The following is a 16003-nucleotide window of genomic DNA, read 5'->3' as shown; positions in this document are numbered from 1 at the left end:
TGAACCCAGTACAAAATACAGTGATGCAATTCACATGACTTAAAAAGTACAAGACTACCGTGGTCAAAATGTACTAATAAAGCAGACCTTTGCTATTACAATCACATGATCTGGGCGTGTGGCCTGTATGCATTCTCTATAGGCTAAGCAATGTCATATCAGGTAACACAGTCAGCAGCCTGAACTCCCATGTGTGTGAGCATGCATGTGTGATCATGCATGTGAGTACGCTTCACATCCAATGCCCCAAGCTTAAGTGGCATGTGCCCCATCCCCCTCGCCAGGCTTGATGGATTGTCGTGTATAAAGTAAGAAAATTCAAGCAAGATGGAAGACACAGAAAGAGAGCTAAAGATTCATTAAATTCCTATTTGCCACAGCGATCAGGGCATTCACTGGCCAGTGTTTTCCTTTTTAACCCCATCTGCTTTAGGACCAGTCCATCAGCTAACCCACTGCAACCTCCGCACATGCAAACCCACTGTTCGGTCTGCCCCAGCCTCATTGATTTCATTGGGTATGTGTGCGTCTGTTTGTGTGTCTGGGTCATCCAGTCACAGCCAGTTTTGGCCAGAGTCAGATCAACACCGTGTACCCGTGAGGGTGACAGCCATACAGTCACTGATACTCCTGAGTGCCTGCTGATGGGCCTCGTATAGTTTTCACAGACCAATGTACAAAAATGCTTGCTCTTTAGGAAACTTCTATGCACTATTGAAAAAGATTCAGCGATGTCATAGAAGTACCATTTTTGGTGCTTCAAAGATATTTTAAAATGTTTTTAAATAACTATTTATTTTTATTTTGTTATAGTCTGTAGAATCACTTATCCATTACGGAGAACCATTTGTAGCCCTTGACCACAAAACCAAAAAATATTTGAAGAAATTGGTTAAAAAAGCGATAAAAAAAGAGTTACCAACAAAATCTGTATTGTATCAGGTCAGTATTAAAGAGTAAATTCTTAATTTTACGCAAAATCCGATATCCACCATGTTAATCTGTCATCTTTTCTTCCTTTCTCTCAAAAAGTGATAAACGCCAGTCCTCTTTGTCTGCAGAATGCAATAAATCCGCTCAACAAATCACAGCGCACCATTCCACAATTGTAAACAACAATGGCAGCGCGTTGAATACACACACAAACACAGTTTTCCTCATCTACTTTGTACTTCGTGATCAACAAACAAACAAAAACAAAATAATACTTTGATTATTTGAACAGTATCAAGCTTCTGTCATGCTAACACATTGGGGATCTCATGAAAAACGTTCCATTATATACTCAAAGTCAACAAAACTCGTGCAGGACCGAAACATTTTACAGCTCATCGCTGTCAAAAAAGTTTAGCGACGACGTCCCAAGGATAACAGCAGCATTAACATGACAAAATACAGTAAGTGTTCTGATTAATGCATTTAATGTTTTTTTTTTTTTAATCAGTGTATACCACTAGTCAACTAAATGAATATAACATGGCTAAGATGAATGCACATTTATATATTGATTCAATAGATTTATAGCATTTAAAAAGAAACTGAATTCATTGCATTTTGCGGAAAAAATTATCAGTTTTTATAAGAAATCTTTGAAATCAAATTATGGATTTGAATTTTTTATGTTTTTTATAACCTAAAGATGCTATGTGAAAGTTTGTAACAGCAAATAGTGGTTTTCATCTTGTCACTTTCTTGGTATAGATAACACCATTTCACCTAAATTAGTCAAAATGGATTTATTGCATTTTGGATCCAAACTCTTCATTTAGCAATAGGCAACAATACATTGTATGGGTCAAAATTATACCTTTTTAATACCCAAAATCATAAGAATATTAAGTAAAGATTATGTTTCATGAAAATACTTTGTAAATTTCCTACCATAAATATAAATTCCCTCAGATTGCAGATGCTCAAATAGTTGTATTTTGGCATTTTCCTATCCTAACAAACCATACATCATGTTATTCATTCATCTCAATGTCCCAAACATTTTGTGGTCCAGGGTCACATTTGTGCAACAGGAAGGTTATAAAAGTGTCTTTATTGAATTACATTTCAGGAGTGTAATTCCCTATCTTGAAATCACAAAAACTGAACCAAGTGGATTTTAATCGAATTTTTCCAAAAAGTAAATAAGCTTAGTAATTGTTGAACAAGCATTTTAGGTTTGTCTAAAAAGCTAACATTTTTAACATGTCTATCAATCTAATTGAGTCATACCTTCTACAGTTTATTTTGTTAAAGGAATAGTTTACCCAAATGATTTAAAACTCCCACAATTTTTTACATGCAACAAACAAAACTTGTTTTAAACAGATCAGACTTAAGGTAATGCTGCGGATCTCATTAGCTGTCTGGAGATGAAACAAAACCGTAGTAATAAAGAAGGAACGAAGCAGTAGCCTTTATTTATTTCAGTGTTTATCATTATACACATTCAAGCATTTTCCAAAGCATCAAAAAGTACATTCATTATCAGTGCCTACTGGGAATTGAACCCACGACCTCAGCATTGGACCATGATTTACCAGTTGAGCTACAGGAACACCTAGATCTCCACTGTCTAATAGCCTCTGTCCCTTAAACCAGCTGGCGCCTCTCTCTTTCCCTCTCTCATCAGCATCCCCCCTTCCCCCAGTGCTGTTTGGTCCTCTGTACGGTAGCGCTGTGGAAGATTGCAGCTCTGACACGGCATGATCTAAAAACCCACTGGCGCTTCAAAATGCTTCAGCACTCTTATATAACTGTGTGTGGATGTGTGAACTGCCCGGTTTTGCTGCCTGGGCTGCATTCTCGTGATCACTCCAGCAAAGAGAAGCCTGCCACGGATAGGGCCTGTGTTAATGCGTGTGCGCTCCTGGGTATTTGTGCACGTGTGTGTATTTCCATTGTGTATGCTGTAAATATGCAGATGATTCTGTCGCTACGTTTGAGATATTTCTTTCATGATAACCGTCAACAAGCCAATGCCTATGGGTACTTGAGAATCAGCCCCCCATTAACACATTTGCATGAATCCATACAGTAATTTTATAAATATGCAAATGCTGGGGTCTAAAAATACAGGCATGAATATACATGCACACGCAGCGTGTGTTCAGATGTGCACGCTGACCTGTTTCTCATAGCTTGTACATTATCACAGTATTTGTTTAATACATGTTCAGTTCTTTGTATGATGTCACCTAAGACATTACTTCACTAATGTGGCTCTGCAGATTTCTACATAACAGCTTTATATGCTGTTAAACCATAGTCTGTGCCAAAGTCAGAAATTAGCTTTTTTATTACGGGGCAAAATAAAATAATGCCCCTCAAAAAATCCTGGGGCAAGTATTCAAGCTAATTTCTGACTTTGGCACACACTCAGCGGTCTCATTCTCAGAAATAAAAGGTACAAAAGTTGTCACTAGGATTGTAACTTTTAAAAAGGTCCCAATACCATTTTGGTAGAGATACCTTTGAGGAACCAGTATATACCTCTAAGGTACCAATGTGTACCTTTGAGGTACCAATATGCACCTATTAGGCACAAAAGTGTACTTTATAAGAAGGTACCACCCCAGTGACAACTTTTACCTTTGTGTACCTTTTGTCTGAGAATGTTGTAGCTGATTTTTAAAGTGCCCATATTATGAAAAACTCACTTTTTCTGGGTTTCGTGGTGTTATTTTGTGTCTCTGGTGCTTCCACACGCATACAAACTTGGAAAAAAATCCATCCATGCTGTTTTGAGTGAGATACAGGTTTCTGAATGTCCTCTGAGAGTACAGAGCAGTCACTTCGCTGATATCCTCTATACTGTTATTATGTCTCACGGAAATAACAGCGCTATTTGGGTATTATGGATTATACTCCCGCCTACTTTTAAAAACAAAGTTTTAACGCGTGTTTATGTGTTTACAGGAACCTAAAGTGTAATCTCATATACAGTGTGTTACAAACGCAAATAGTCCTCAGATTGTAGGAGATATTATACTATTACAAGACGTTCATGCGAAATCTGATGTAAACAACAGACTATATATATCTATATTTTACGGATTATATGCATTTGTGGACAAAAATGGTCATTGGATATTTTTTTGTTGGACTTTTATGGATTATTCATACATCTGAAACCAACTGGATTCGATTTGCGATCGTTATATCAACATAAAGGTAAGAAGTTACGTTTATATTTTGCATGTTGTCATCTGGACTTCTGTCACAAAATACTACATTTATGATGCTAGAGCATCTGTATCTCAAAACAGAGACCATACACTGATGCTAAACCCATAGACCTTTTAAACAATGTATAGTAAATTTTAATATTATTAATGTTTGTAGACAGTAGGCCATATAGATATTGTTAGCAGCGTAAAAACCTGAAGTCATCCCGCCCACGAATTGGTGCACGTCGAGTGGGTGAACTTGTGTGTGTGTTTTAGCAGTCCTTTGCCATTGAGAACGATGAGGTGGCTAACCGGTATGCTAGTTATTTTGCAGCGTGGTTTCTCCTGCAAAGCCAGTGACCAGCTACCGTACTTTTCGAAAGTGAAAAGAAATAAATATTTAACTGCTTTGTTTTACAATTCTACATGAACTTTCTAAATAATAGTGTTTTGCCAAACTAACCAAGACCGGGCCTTACTGACCCGGCTTTTCCGACGAAGCTAACGTACCCCCAAGTCTCTTATCACTTTCTCAAGATACGGTCCGGACCTCCAGCTAGCTTCTAGCAATTAGCATGCTGTCCACAAGCAGTATACATCCCCCGGCGGGTCTTAATTTCTGTAATTTGCGAAAATAATGCACTTGAAAATGTTTTATAATGGGAATATGTTAGCATTGTCCAGGGAAAATGAGTGTATTGTTTTGTGGAACTCGTACACCTATTTAACTTGTGGAAAAGCAGTCATAAGATGGGCAGTTTAAGAAATCATTGTTTCAAATTTTGGTGATTGGAATTGTTTCAGTACTTCAAAGTCAATTTTTCTTTATGAAAAAGCATTTAATAGTTACACATTCAAATAAAACCCATATCTGGCAGCTACAGATCACTACTTTGGAATTATCTTTGAATTTTATCTTTGGAAGCACAAACCCATACTACACCTGACAGGCCTAGAATAGTATTTAATAAAATTCATCAGAAAATGTAGCTTATTCAAAATTCAAAAAGGAATTCACAACAAGGGCTTTTTAGCTCCACATATTACATTTATCAGCTGCACTTTTCTGTTCAAGCCCTGGCTAATTTAGCATATTACAAAATAACTCCAAATCGAACTATCTATGGTCCTTCTTTACATCAGTGGTTCTCAAACTCTTTCAGCATGCAGCCCCCTTTGTGTACGGTGCATTCCTTTGTAGCCCCCCCAAAGAAAATTTATGACAAAAAACAGTTCTAAAACTTCACAAATTAATTAAACAAAACATTACATTATACAATGTAGTGCTGCCTTATTTTTTTAGGTTTAATTTCACAGAATTCATGATAAATTAATGTATTTTATAAAATTTTATAAAACTGGAGCCCCCCTGGCACCATCTCACGGCCCCCCTGGGGGCCCCGGACCCCAGTTTGAGAACCACTGCTTTACATTTCCATGATGGGAATGCTGAACTAGACCATTTCAGCCTAAACTTCTACAGAGGTTTATAAATTCAAATAAAAAATTGCTGTGTGAGTCATCAGATTGAGAATAGGGATGTGCATTTATGTCTTTTTTTCATTTCGATTAATCCATAGGTCTGAAGAACGAGTACTCGATTAACTGGGGGCGGGGCAATCAAAGGGGCGGGGCGTACACGTCATGGTGAAAATGAAAATATTTTGATTAAAAAACTCAAATAAAACGTAATTTTGAAGAAACTACGACAGAACAATGAACACATACTAGATTTTTAATGAATTAAACGTTTTTAACAGAAACCTCTAACAGGAAAAGCTGCGTGATGAAGTGAAACTAAAGGGTTAATAAACACAAACCGAAGCCCTTTCTATTTGACGCACTCTGCATAATATTAAGCCTTTATACAACATAAATATACAACGTGCATCTATCTGCATAAAATGCAAGACTTCAACTAAGTTATCTAAAAAAAAAGAAAGTTTAACTCCCTTTGTGGATGTGCATCAAAAACAGCGCACTCCAGTCAAAGTTCAAGCTTCATAACATTAAGCAGCTTTAAGTGTTTTGCTATCATGCGCGTTTAGCTGTGTCGTGTCGTCCTCTTACCTCAGTCAAGATGTAATGGTAATGCTCGTTTGGCTCTCTGGTATCTCTTGACATTTGATGTTTAAATATGAGATGATAATCCATTGAACTTTTGACGGCGCTGTACATTTTGCACCTGACTGACTGTATTTCCGAAAATCACGACATCCTTTTAAACCATAGTGCCTCAGTGATGTGAGGTGTGACCAGCTTCGTGGGCTCGCGGGCTGCCGCGCATTACGTGGACCGGCGGGTTGCTGATGCGCGGTCGCGCGGAATTATCTGTTTGTTTTTGAATCACGCATGGTAATGTTACTGATGTCATACGTCGGTCTGCGTAGCTTGACACGACGTCAAACACGCATCTCCAGACCCAGTCTTTACTACCACATGCGCTTGTAATGCTAACCAGACATCCAAATGCCGCCATATCCACAATAAATAAATAAATAAACCCACATGATCATCGTTTTCGTGATCGATCATCGATGCCACGTTCGAGTACTCGAGCAATCGAGTACTCGTGCCCATCCCTAATTGAGAAAGGATTTCAGTCTGTTTATACCTCAAATCATCTATCACTACTTCAACCCAGGACACAGTCGGTGTCCAAAGGTACTACAGAGCAGATGTCTGAGACGATACGACAGAGCGGCAGGAAGATGAAAAGTAGGCAGGAGAAGAGAGAGAGAGACAGAAACTGACCTATATAAGAAAGAGGCTGAAATATTTATGGAAGTGAGTGTCCTAATTCACAAGCCACTGGGAGCATTGCGGCCTATTCGTCCAATTGCAGCAAAAGAAAAGGACAAACACGAGTTCCTATACACATGCACATGAAGGTTGTGAGGTCTGTGGTGGATCTATGGTGCTGCTAGTAATTTTAGGCCCCTTGAATGCAGCTATAGCCTTTATACAATATCCACCAATACATGGCTTTTTATGGTAGTAGACACTTATGGGCAAAGCGTTATCTGTAGAGTTAGCACGCAATGTGCCCCACTCAAATGCGTTCAGAGCTCGGCACCCATCCGGCATCACATACTGCTCGAATGGATATGATATTCAGTCAAAGACTTCACATATATAGTGGATCATTATGACAGTGTCAATTACATAACTGTGTAACCTATACCTTATAACTGCTTAACCTATAATCATAGATCCAGTCAAGAGTCAATTACAGCAGGTCGGCTACCTGTTACAGGTGATGCATGAAGCTAAAGTGGGTCCTATACTGGGATAACTGTATGTTTTTTTATCAAATGTTATCATCTAACCGTGTTCTTATAAATGGTTCTGAGTACATCTGACAGATAAGGTTAGATCTGGTTCCTGTGGCTCTTGGTTATAGATCATTTAATATCTCAAATCTGTCTTGCCAGTTCTAGCTGGTGTAGGTGGATCTTTGATCTGAGCTGCACAGAATAACATTTTGTTGAGATTTTTGAGCTCCTATATGCAGATAAGGGTAAATTAGATACATTTTTCATCGCTGTCCAACAGTCCACCTTTGTGCTTTCTAGTTACAGAATCTTTAATTAGTTTGGGTTGTTACCATGTTGTTTCCGGTCAATTCAGGCCCTTGTTTTGATGACAGTAACTGATAGACCTGCTTGTGAGTTTAGGATTGATGCGTGTTGCTTGTTTGACACACACTTCCTGGGTCTGCTTGCGCAGACGAAAAAAGAGTGGAAATCAATGCCCTGTGTTTACGATGGAGCCAGTGTACCGTAATAGGGCCCGGTTTAAATGTACTGTATGAGCGAGAAGCTGCGTTGGTTAAAAGTCTAAGCAGAACGAGCGAAATTTACATTATCACTATGGTTGTGCCGATAGATGATAGTATCGTGTATCGACGATCGTCAGACATATCGCCAATAGCTTTCATGACGATAGTTGGCGATGGTTATTATTATTATCATCATAGTTTCACATATTCATATTGCATGTATTTCCTCGCATGAGAGGGTGTGTGGGTTTCACTATGCGCAGATTCCTTCTGGCATGCACCTGGACTTAATGCACGCGTCCCGGATGCACGGACCTGAATGCGCTCTGCATGTACTACTTCTGTAATAAGCATGATTCTGACTCTTCCTAGCACTTGAGCTTGTAATATGCCTCTGACATTTCCTTGTATTAAGTGCGAAGAGGGTTAAAACCAGCTAGTGTTTTGTTCCCGCTACCTGGCACGCAGGAAATTAAGAGCGCCTGGGCTTTTAATGCTATCAGTTTTAAGAAGGTTGCGGTCATGACAGTGTTGCCCTTGCTTGCTTTTTGTCTATCAATCAAGTGATTTGTCATAAATGATTAAAAAAAGGAACAAATAAAGAAATGAGTAAACTACTGCCCGCCCCCTGATACTATCGTGTATCGGCAATCTCACAGGCTGACGATAGGACGATCTCAAAGTGGGGCATATCACCCAACACTAATTATCACACCTAGAAAACAAAGCATCATGGCTAAACAGAAAGAAAAACAGAAAGCTTACTTTCTGAAAGCGATTAGGGCCATAGCTGCTGAGGTTAAAGGTTATATTGATTCTAGGGGCCTACTGGGCCAGGAGGAACCCACACTGTCAGAAAAAAGGAACAAAACTGTACCTTTTCTGTTGCAGGGGTGGTACCCTCAAAGGTTCATTTTTGTACCTTTGTCGGCATACAACACATTGAAATGTTGTACCTTTTGGGGTACAATATTATACCCTAAGGACCTTTTGTGTACCTTAAAGGGACAGTTCACCCGAAAATAAAAATTCTGTCATCACTTTCTCTTCCTCGTGTTGTTCTAAACCTGTATGAATAAAAGTTTTTCCGATGAACAAAAAAAAAGAAGAGATTTTGATAAATGATGGAAAGCACACAGCTGAGTGTAACCATTGACTTCCATAGTAGGAAAAACAAATATGATGGAATTTAATGGGTACTCTCAACTGTGTGCTTACTCATTTATCGACGAGCTCGTCGCTTTGCGAGCAAGGTGGGGCAACAAAATAGACAAGAAGGCTATTTTATGCAATGCTGAGTGATGCGACAAAACCACTGCCAATCGGAGTGAAGGGGCAGCGTTACGTAGGTCTGTGGCCGAGTCGAAGAAAATAATTAAAGATGGCGGAAAATGCGTATTTCTGTAAGTTTGGCATTTTATCTCATATATTTTGTTACCTTTATCGAGAAATAAATACTTTTAAATTCCAAAACATTGTTCTTGTAACTAAACAATACCTCTGAAGTGACTTTTGATACCGCTTTTAGATACTAGCCAAGGAACGCCCATCAAGCGAGTGCGTGTCGCTCGGTGTAGCTCACTTTTGTAGCTAATGTGACTGAAGGGTTAGGGGGCGTGCACACCAAAACTTTTACGCCCGCGGCCGGCGCATGTTTTCAATTGTTTCCAATGGAAGCTCTGAGATTTCAAATAAGCCATAAGTTAGCGGTTTTCATCCGTTTTTTCCTCGCTCAGTGCCGAGAGTTGAAAAATGTTAAACTTTGGATGAAAAGCTACGCTCGTCAATGTCAATTCTCACGCGGCCGTCCAATCACAGTGCAGGAGGGGCGGGACAAGTATCACAGCAACAAACCGTCTCACAGCGGACGTATCAGAGCTATTAATGTGCTTAGCTGAAGAAAGCTGGCACTCGGCGTTGTCCAGGCGTTTTCAGTCGCGTTTAAAAGTTTTGGTGTGCACAACCCCTTACGGTACCAACCCAGCGACAGAAAAGGTATAGTTTAAAATCTTTTTTTTTTGACAGTGCACAACACTTTTTTAAAAAAACTTTCTTTTGGAAAGGTAACAGGTAATGAAGGTGATTTTGCTAAGCCACAGCTTGAAATAAAGCTCTACAACATCCATTTCCAGACCATGTTTCTTTCTCAGCATCAACCAGGTTGAAATCAGCATCCCAAAACATTTTGGATTTCCAAGAATGCACATGTAGGTCAAAATAGTGAAAAAGATACTGCTTTAAATACCTCAAATATAAAACTGAATGAGGCAGAAGATACTGTTGAGAATGTGAATACTTTTCCCAGAAATTAAAGAGTCACTCACGCAAGAAGTACTCAGAGGCATCTGCTTCATAATCTGTGTCTTCTGGAAAGTGATCTATCTGTTTACACAGTCCTTTGAAGTTTCCTGTAACAGAGAAAGAGAAAAACAGTTGCTGTTAGGTTTGTACATTTAAGCACTACAGTATATATCCACAATTTCCATTCAAGCTCTTCCTTTTTGACTTTACACTTAAATGAAAAATGGTACAAAAGCTGTCACTGGGATGATATCCTTTATAAAGGTCTTTTATACAGATGGACTCCCCCAGTGACAACTTCTATATCTTTCTTTCTTAAGGGTATGCACTGTAAGAAATCCTTGTTGCACTTAAATTTTAAAGTTTAATCAACTTGAATTTACAATTCAGCCATGCGATGGGAAGTTGATCTCCTGATGTTCGTTCATTAGGTTTCATGTCCAGGTTCAGACGTTTCCTGGTCTACTCAGAAAGAAACCTGAACCGCTAAACCACTGCGCTGGCCCATAGTGTATAACAGGTCAGTCAAGGTGAACAGAGACGTGGGCCTGCAAACAGCAGCAATTACTGTTACCTTTGATGTGTGTGAACATAAACAACGGGCACTGCACCAGGACCCTGGTGCCAAGCTTATGAAGTCGTTCATCCCTACCCCATTACCACACTACTCTACCTCCTTCCTCTCCCTCTCTCTTTCTCTATCTCCCATGTGTTTCTCTAATGATTTAATCAGTTTTTTCTTCTTCGTGGTGCCAGGTGTTGCTGGGGATATTTTGGCTGGGAGGCAGAACATTAGCGGCATGCTTGTGGAGATGAGAGCAGAGGCCTATCAAAGACGCCTTCATGTAGGAGACAGATTTACACGATTCTCTCTAGTCTATACAGTCTGTTCCACTAGATTTAGAGGGCAAGAAGAAAGACAAGCACTACCTTCTGCTTCTGAGACAAAGACACTGTATTATTTTGGCTTTTATTATTGGTTTTCATTTTGGACAGCATTTAATGTAAAAAAAACACGTTAAAGGTGCAATGTGTAACGTTTAGAAGGATCTCTTGACAGAAACGTAATATAATAAACATAACTATATAATAAGTGGTGTATAAGACTTTACATAATGAACTGTATTGTTTTTATTACCTTAAAATGAGCCGGTTTTATCTACATACACTGCCGGTCTCCTTACATGTACATGGAAGTTGCCCTCATGTTTTGACAGCTAAACTAACTGTTCTACAGACCACGTTTTGTCCCTATGCTGTCTCATGTTTGCACCGTAGCTTTAAAATTAAGGTTGGTTGCAATCTCACCAATAGAGAAAACTCATACTGTACCTTTAAAAAAACGTAATATAATACAAAATATTTCATTAGAATTTTCACACAGCTATTTTCCATTCAATCAGTCTCGGCGACATGGGCGGGCCTGCGGTCTCCTTTCACATGTATACCAGCTTTCCCACAAATCAACAGTCCTTGCTGTTTGCATATTTTTTTATCAATAGGCTACTGTTATCAAACGTTATTGTTTTGTATATATATCTATATATAACTCCTATATAAAAGTGTGTTTGGTCTGATTTAAAAATATATATATTAAACGTATTTTATTGGTTTGTTGATAGTGAGCACGGAAATTTTTGATGCGCCACTGCTTAACGTTAGTTGTAATAAAAAAGCGATCTCGTGTGGCAGTGCTTTGGATATACATTGGTGTTTTAATCAGGCTAGGCTACTTGTCCGGTCAGGGAAGTAAAATTCTCTTTCATTTAAAAAAATCCACTTGTTCTGATAAGCGGACAAGTGTTTATGTCAAGCGTTGATGTCGAGCCCTGCGATGTGTGTTTAGACTGCTTCAGTAGGCTAGGTCCAATCTTTACGACTCATCCGTTGTATTGCGTCAATGGAGAGGTACGTCAGTTCTTCCTCATTTTTTTTCCATTTAATTAATAATTAATGATATTATGCATTGCAGTTTGATCTCATTTGTGCCCCTCTGAAAAATGAAATGCCCGTCCATGAATTTGTGTCTGGCACCAAGTCTGCATTCAGTTCCAGTTGAAAATTCTACTATTTGTTAAGATCCATAAAGTAAAAAATTTTAAGCAGCTAGATTTGTATGAGAAACAAAGCAGGTTGTAAGTTCACACTTCACTTTATTGATAGTTATTGATCTTTAACGCGAATGCCGGTTTAATGGTTAACTGTGATAAAAATGTCCAACTGTTAGTATTATTGCATTATTTTTTTATTTTCCGTTTAACCGTGCCAAAAATATTAAGCATCAACCAATTTAAGCAATAACTTTAGACAAACACATTCATTTACGTCTGCTCCCATGTGTTTTTGATGACGGTGCTTCACTGAATTTAAATACAAAAAATTCGAACATTTAGGAAATATAGTTATACTGATGCAAGTTAACTTAATATTTCTTAAGACAGATCCATCTTTTCTATTAATTTTCATTAAATGATGTGTTTGAATGAGTTTAAAGCTCCTTTTTACTCTGTTTGTTTCTTTCGTAATTGCTGTGAGCGCAGGTGATGCACTTCGTGCAGCTTATTCCTGGTTAATAAAGTACACCCGATTTCTCACAAAGACAGACAGATGACTTGCTGATTTGTCCTGTGTTTAAATAAAATCTGATTTACTTACTTGTATATTTGAACTAGATTACTACATTTATCTCACGCCCTTAAATGTGCCATGATCAATATGAATGTTATTTATTTGAAGTTTTATGCCAACAAAAGTTTACTTCTTTAAACTGCAAACCATTATGATATTGATAACCGTGGTGATTTTGGTCACTATAACTGTGATGTAATATTTTCTTATAGTTTAATCTCTAGATCAACATAACATATTTATTAGTATGCATTACATAAAATATCAGTACCATCTTTAATTTGGTTATGTTTGTCAAGAACTGGTAATAGCATTAAGGTCAGATATTTGGGAGGGAGGCCATATATCTGTGGGAACCCTAGGAAGGCACACACATACAGGGTTGTGCAAGGCATCCCTTAATCATCAGTGAATCAAATCTAAAAGTGCTGAGAGTGTATGTTTGTGTATTTGTGTGTGTTTGATGCTTCACCTTCCTGTTCTTTGGCTCACAATCAAACATTGCACATTGATTTCTATCAATGAGCTCTGCGGCAATTAGCTGGAGCAGGGGCAAGATAGATGAAAGAAAGAGAGAGAGAGTGGGAGAGAGAGAGAGAGAGAGAGAGAGAGAGAGAGAGAGAGAGAGAGAGAGAGAGAGAGAGAGAGAGAGAGAGAGGGAGAGAAAGAGAGAGTTTATTGGTATATATCATGTATACAGATATGAACTCTTTAAATACAAACGTGTCCTTTTTGAAAGGGTACCGTCCCAGTGACATCTATATTGTCAGATATGGTCATTTACAGTTTGTAACGGGTAGATATTTCACTTTTGGTAATATGAAAACGTCTGTTCTGCTTGCATGGATTCTATAGCTCTGGTTTACCGCCACGTAATATAACGGAACCTTACCTCTCTTGATCATATTGTCAAATCAGCCCCATCAACGACTTCATAAGAGCAGTTCTAACAGGCATCTGCTTAGCCAGGTATGAAACATCTATCAATACCAAAGTCAAGTCAAGTGACCCATGTCCATCCAGGGATGAAGAAACCTATGTTCTGCATCACTGACACAAGGACAGAGTCGGTCTTATTTAATCACCGTAATGGGTGAGAAGGGTCACCGTACCCATTCCATCTTAGTGACGTGGAGATGAGCTATGCACTCACATCCTGCTTCAGTTTCTCATAAAGCATGCAATTATCATTATCATGAGGGGGGCCAGGAGTAGAATAAGAGAGAGAGAGAGAGAGAGAGAGAGAGAGAGAGAGAGAGAGAGAGAGAGAGAGAGAGAGAGAGAGAGAGAGAGAGAGAGAGAGAGAGAGAGAGAGCGATTGGTGGAAGGAGGTGGAGAAGGAGGACAGCAAATTTATGAGTGCTTGTGCAGCAGAAACCCCCGGTCGGCCCACGCACAAGGCCTTCCCAGGCACCATCAGTCGATGAACCTGCATCTCTTATGTACTCTCTTTCATATCCTTTTCTCTACCTACACAACAATGAATATTCAGTTTACATAGACGCACTGACTGAGGGCAGAGTTAATTACACAAATGTAGACAGACAGAAATGGATCAAATTTTCAGTTTAAAAAGGCTAAAAAAGATAGCATTGCCAGAAATAGCCAGGGACTGATCCGTATATCGAGATTTGGGTCATGATAAGATATTATTGTGATATTTTTTTGCTCTGTGACTGTTTAGTCAATTGTAACTATTCTGCATAAGATCTCACTGCTTATAAGATCTGAGTTTGGGTTCTGGTTAAAGAGAAATAACCATTTTAATAACTAAGTGTATGTTCATACAGTATGCTACTGTCTGCTTACTCATGGTTGTGACCTGAATAGTGGACAAATCTTATTTAAAAAAAACATTGTTGTCATAAGCTGTCCTGTACTTTTGATCTTCATACTACTGATTTATACTAGCTAAAATGTAAAGTTAGCTAATTCACCCTTCTCGCACATTTCTGTGTTGAAGACAGAAAAACACACTCGAGCATTTACACATATTTTGCTGTCTCCCTCCTGCTTCTGTCATCTGTCTTCTTGTGTATGTGTTGGATCTTGTGGTGCGTTGAATGGGATTCACTGCTACTTACGGTGGCATAATCTTTCTGCTGAAACTCACTGTTCATCCGTTTATTATTAATCATCTCTCCTGTTCTCTTCTCAATATTTTGATCTATTAATTCGAAGAAACTGCTGTGATTAATTCACTTTTAGGTTGAGCTTAATGGATGTTTTTCTAGATATGTCTTATACACAGGGCTCGCAAAATTTTGAAATCCCTGGTAGCCCTTCGGGCAGGCACTCTTTCATTTTTGGTAGCCCGAAATGAATACAAGTAGCCCGAATAAAAATAAACTGTTTAATGTAGAATATTGATAAATACTGGATTTCCATGTAAGCCAACTATTCCTGCCCATCCCCAGCTAACAATTTGGTTCCCAAAACGTACCACTAACATTAGTTTTTGGTTTCTAGAATGTTATTTTCCAAGGTTTTTGGTTAATAGCAAGGAATGTTTTCTTAAAAAAAATAAACATTCCCCTAATGTTGTTTTTAGGTTATTTCAACGTCCCCCTAACGTTAGAATAATTGAATTGTTATATTACTGAAATATTATATGAATGTATTATAACACAGGTTATTTTTAATATAATTTAATATAATGAAATACCTCAACACATCACACATTGTATTTAGATAACATAGTATTTTATCAAATATATAAACAACCAGTGACTTTAACACATTATAGAAGATTTAAAACAGATATTTATTAAAAAGAAATAAACATTTAATTCACTTTAGGTTTACAGATCTTACCATAGCTGTTTATTTTCGCTAGAATAATATTAGACTCCGAGGTAAAACGAAATGACAAATAAACATTCTATCCGCTTTTGGTAAACATGTCTTACCACTGCTGTTAAGTCACCTATCAAAAGCTTCTAACATCATATTCTCTCAATAGGCTAGACGTGTCAAATCGATCAGAAATCCCTCAAATATATTTTCCTTCTCACATATTTAAGTTACTAACTGAAGAAAGAAAAAAGAAACGCTAAAACAATGTTAGTCTATGAGGTAAAAATGAAACGTTATTTTTTTAAATGACTTGAGTTCGCGCAGAGCAAGCAGGTGC

At 38.2% G+C, this 16003-nt stretch overlaps 1 protein-coding gene across 1 annotated transcript in view; it reads right to left on the bottom strand.

Annotated features, from left to right (window-relative positions):
* cacng2a (calcium channel, voltage-dependent, gamma subunit 2a) overlaps positions 1–16003 on the bottom strand; it is an 81333-nt gene that overhangs the window by 19834 nt on the left and 45496 nt on the right. Inside the window, exon 2 of the mRNA XM_065278585.2 lies at positions 10266–10349. Within this exon, the coding sequence (XP_065134657.1) occupies positions 10266–10349 (84 nt within the window). The remainder of the gene's footprint in view (positions 1–10265; positions 10350–16003) is intronic.

The sequence above is a fragment of the Paramisgurnus dabryanus genome, chromosome 3 (assembly GCF_030506205.2).
Source record: "Paramisgurnus dabryanus chromosome 3, PD_genome_1.1, whole genome shotgun sequence".
Taxonomy (NCBI): Eukaryota; Metazoa; Chordata; class Actinopteri; order Cypriniformes; family Cobitidae; genus Paramisgurnus; species Paramisgurnus dabryanus.
The sequence above is the reverse complement of the archived record's forward strand: the minus strand, read 5'-3'. Positions and strand labels throughout refer to the sequence as shown.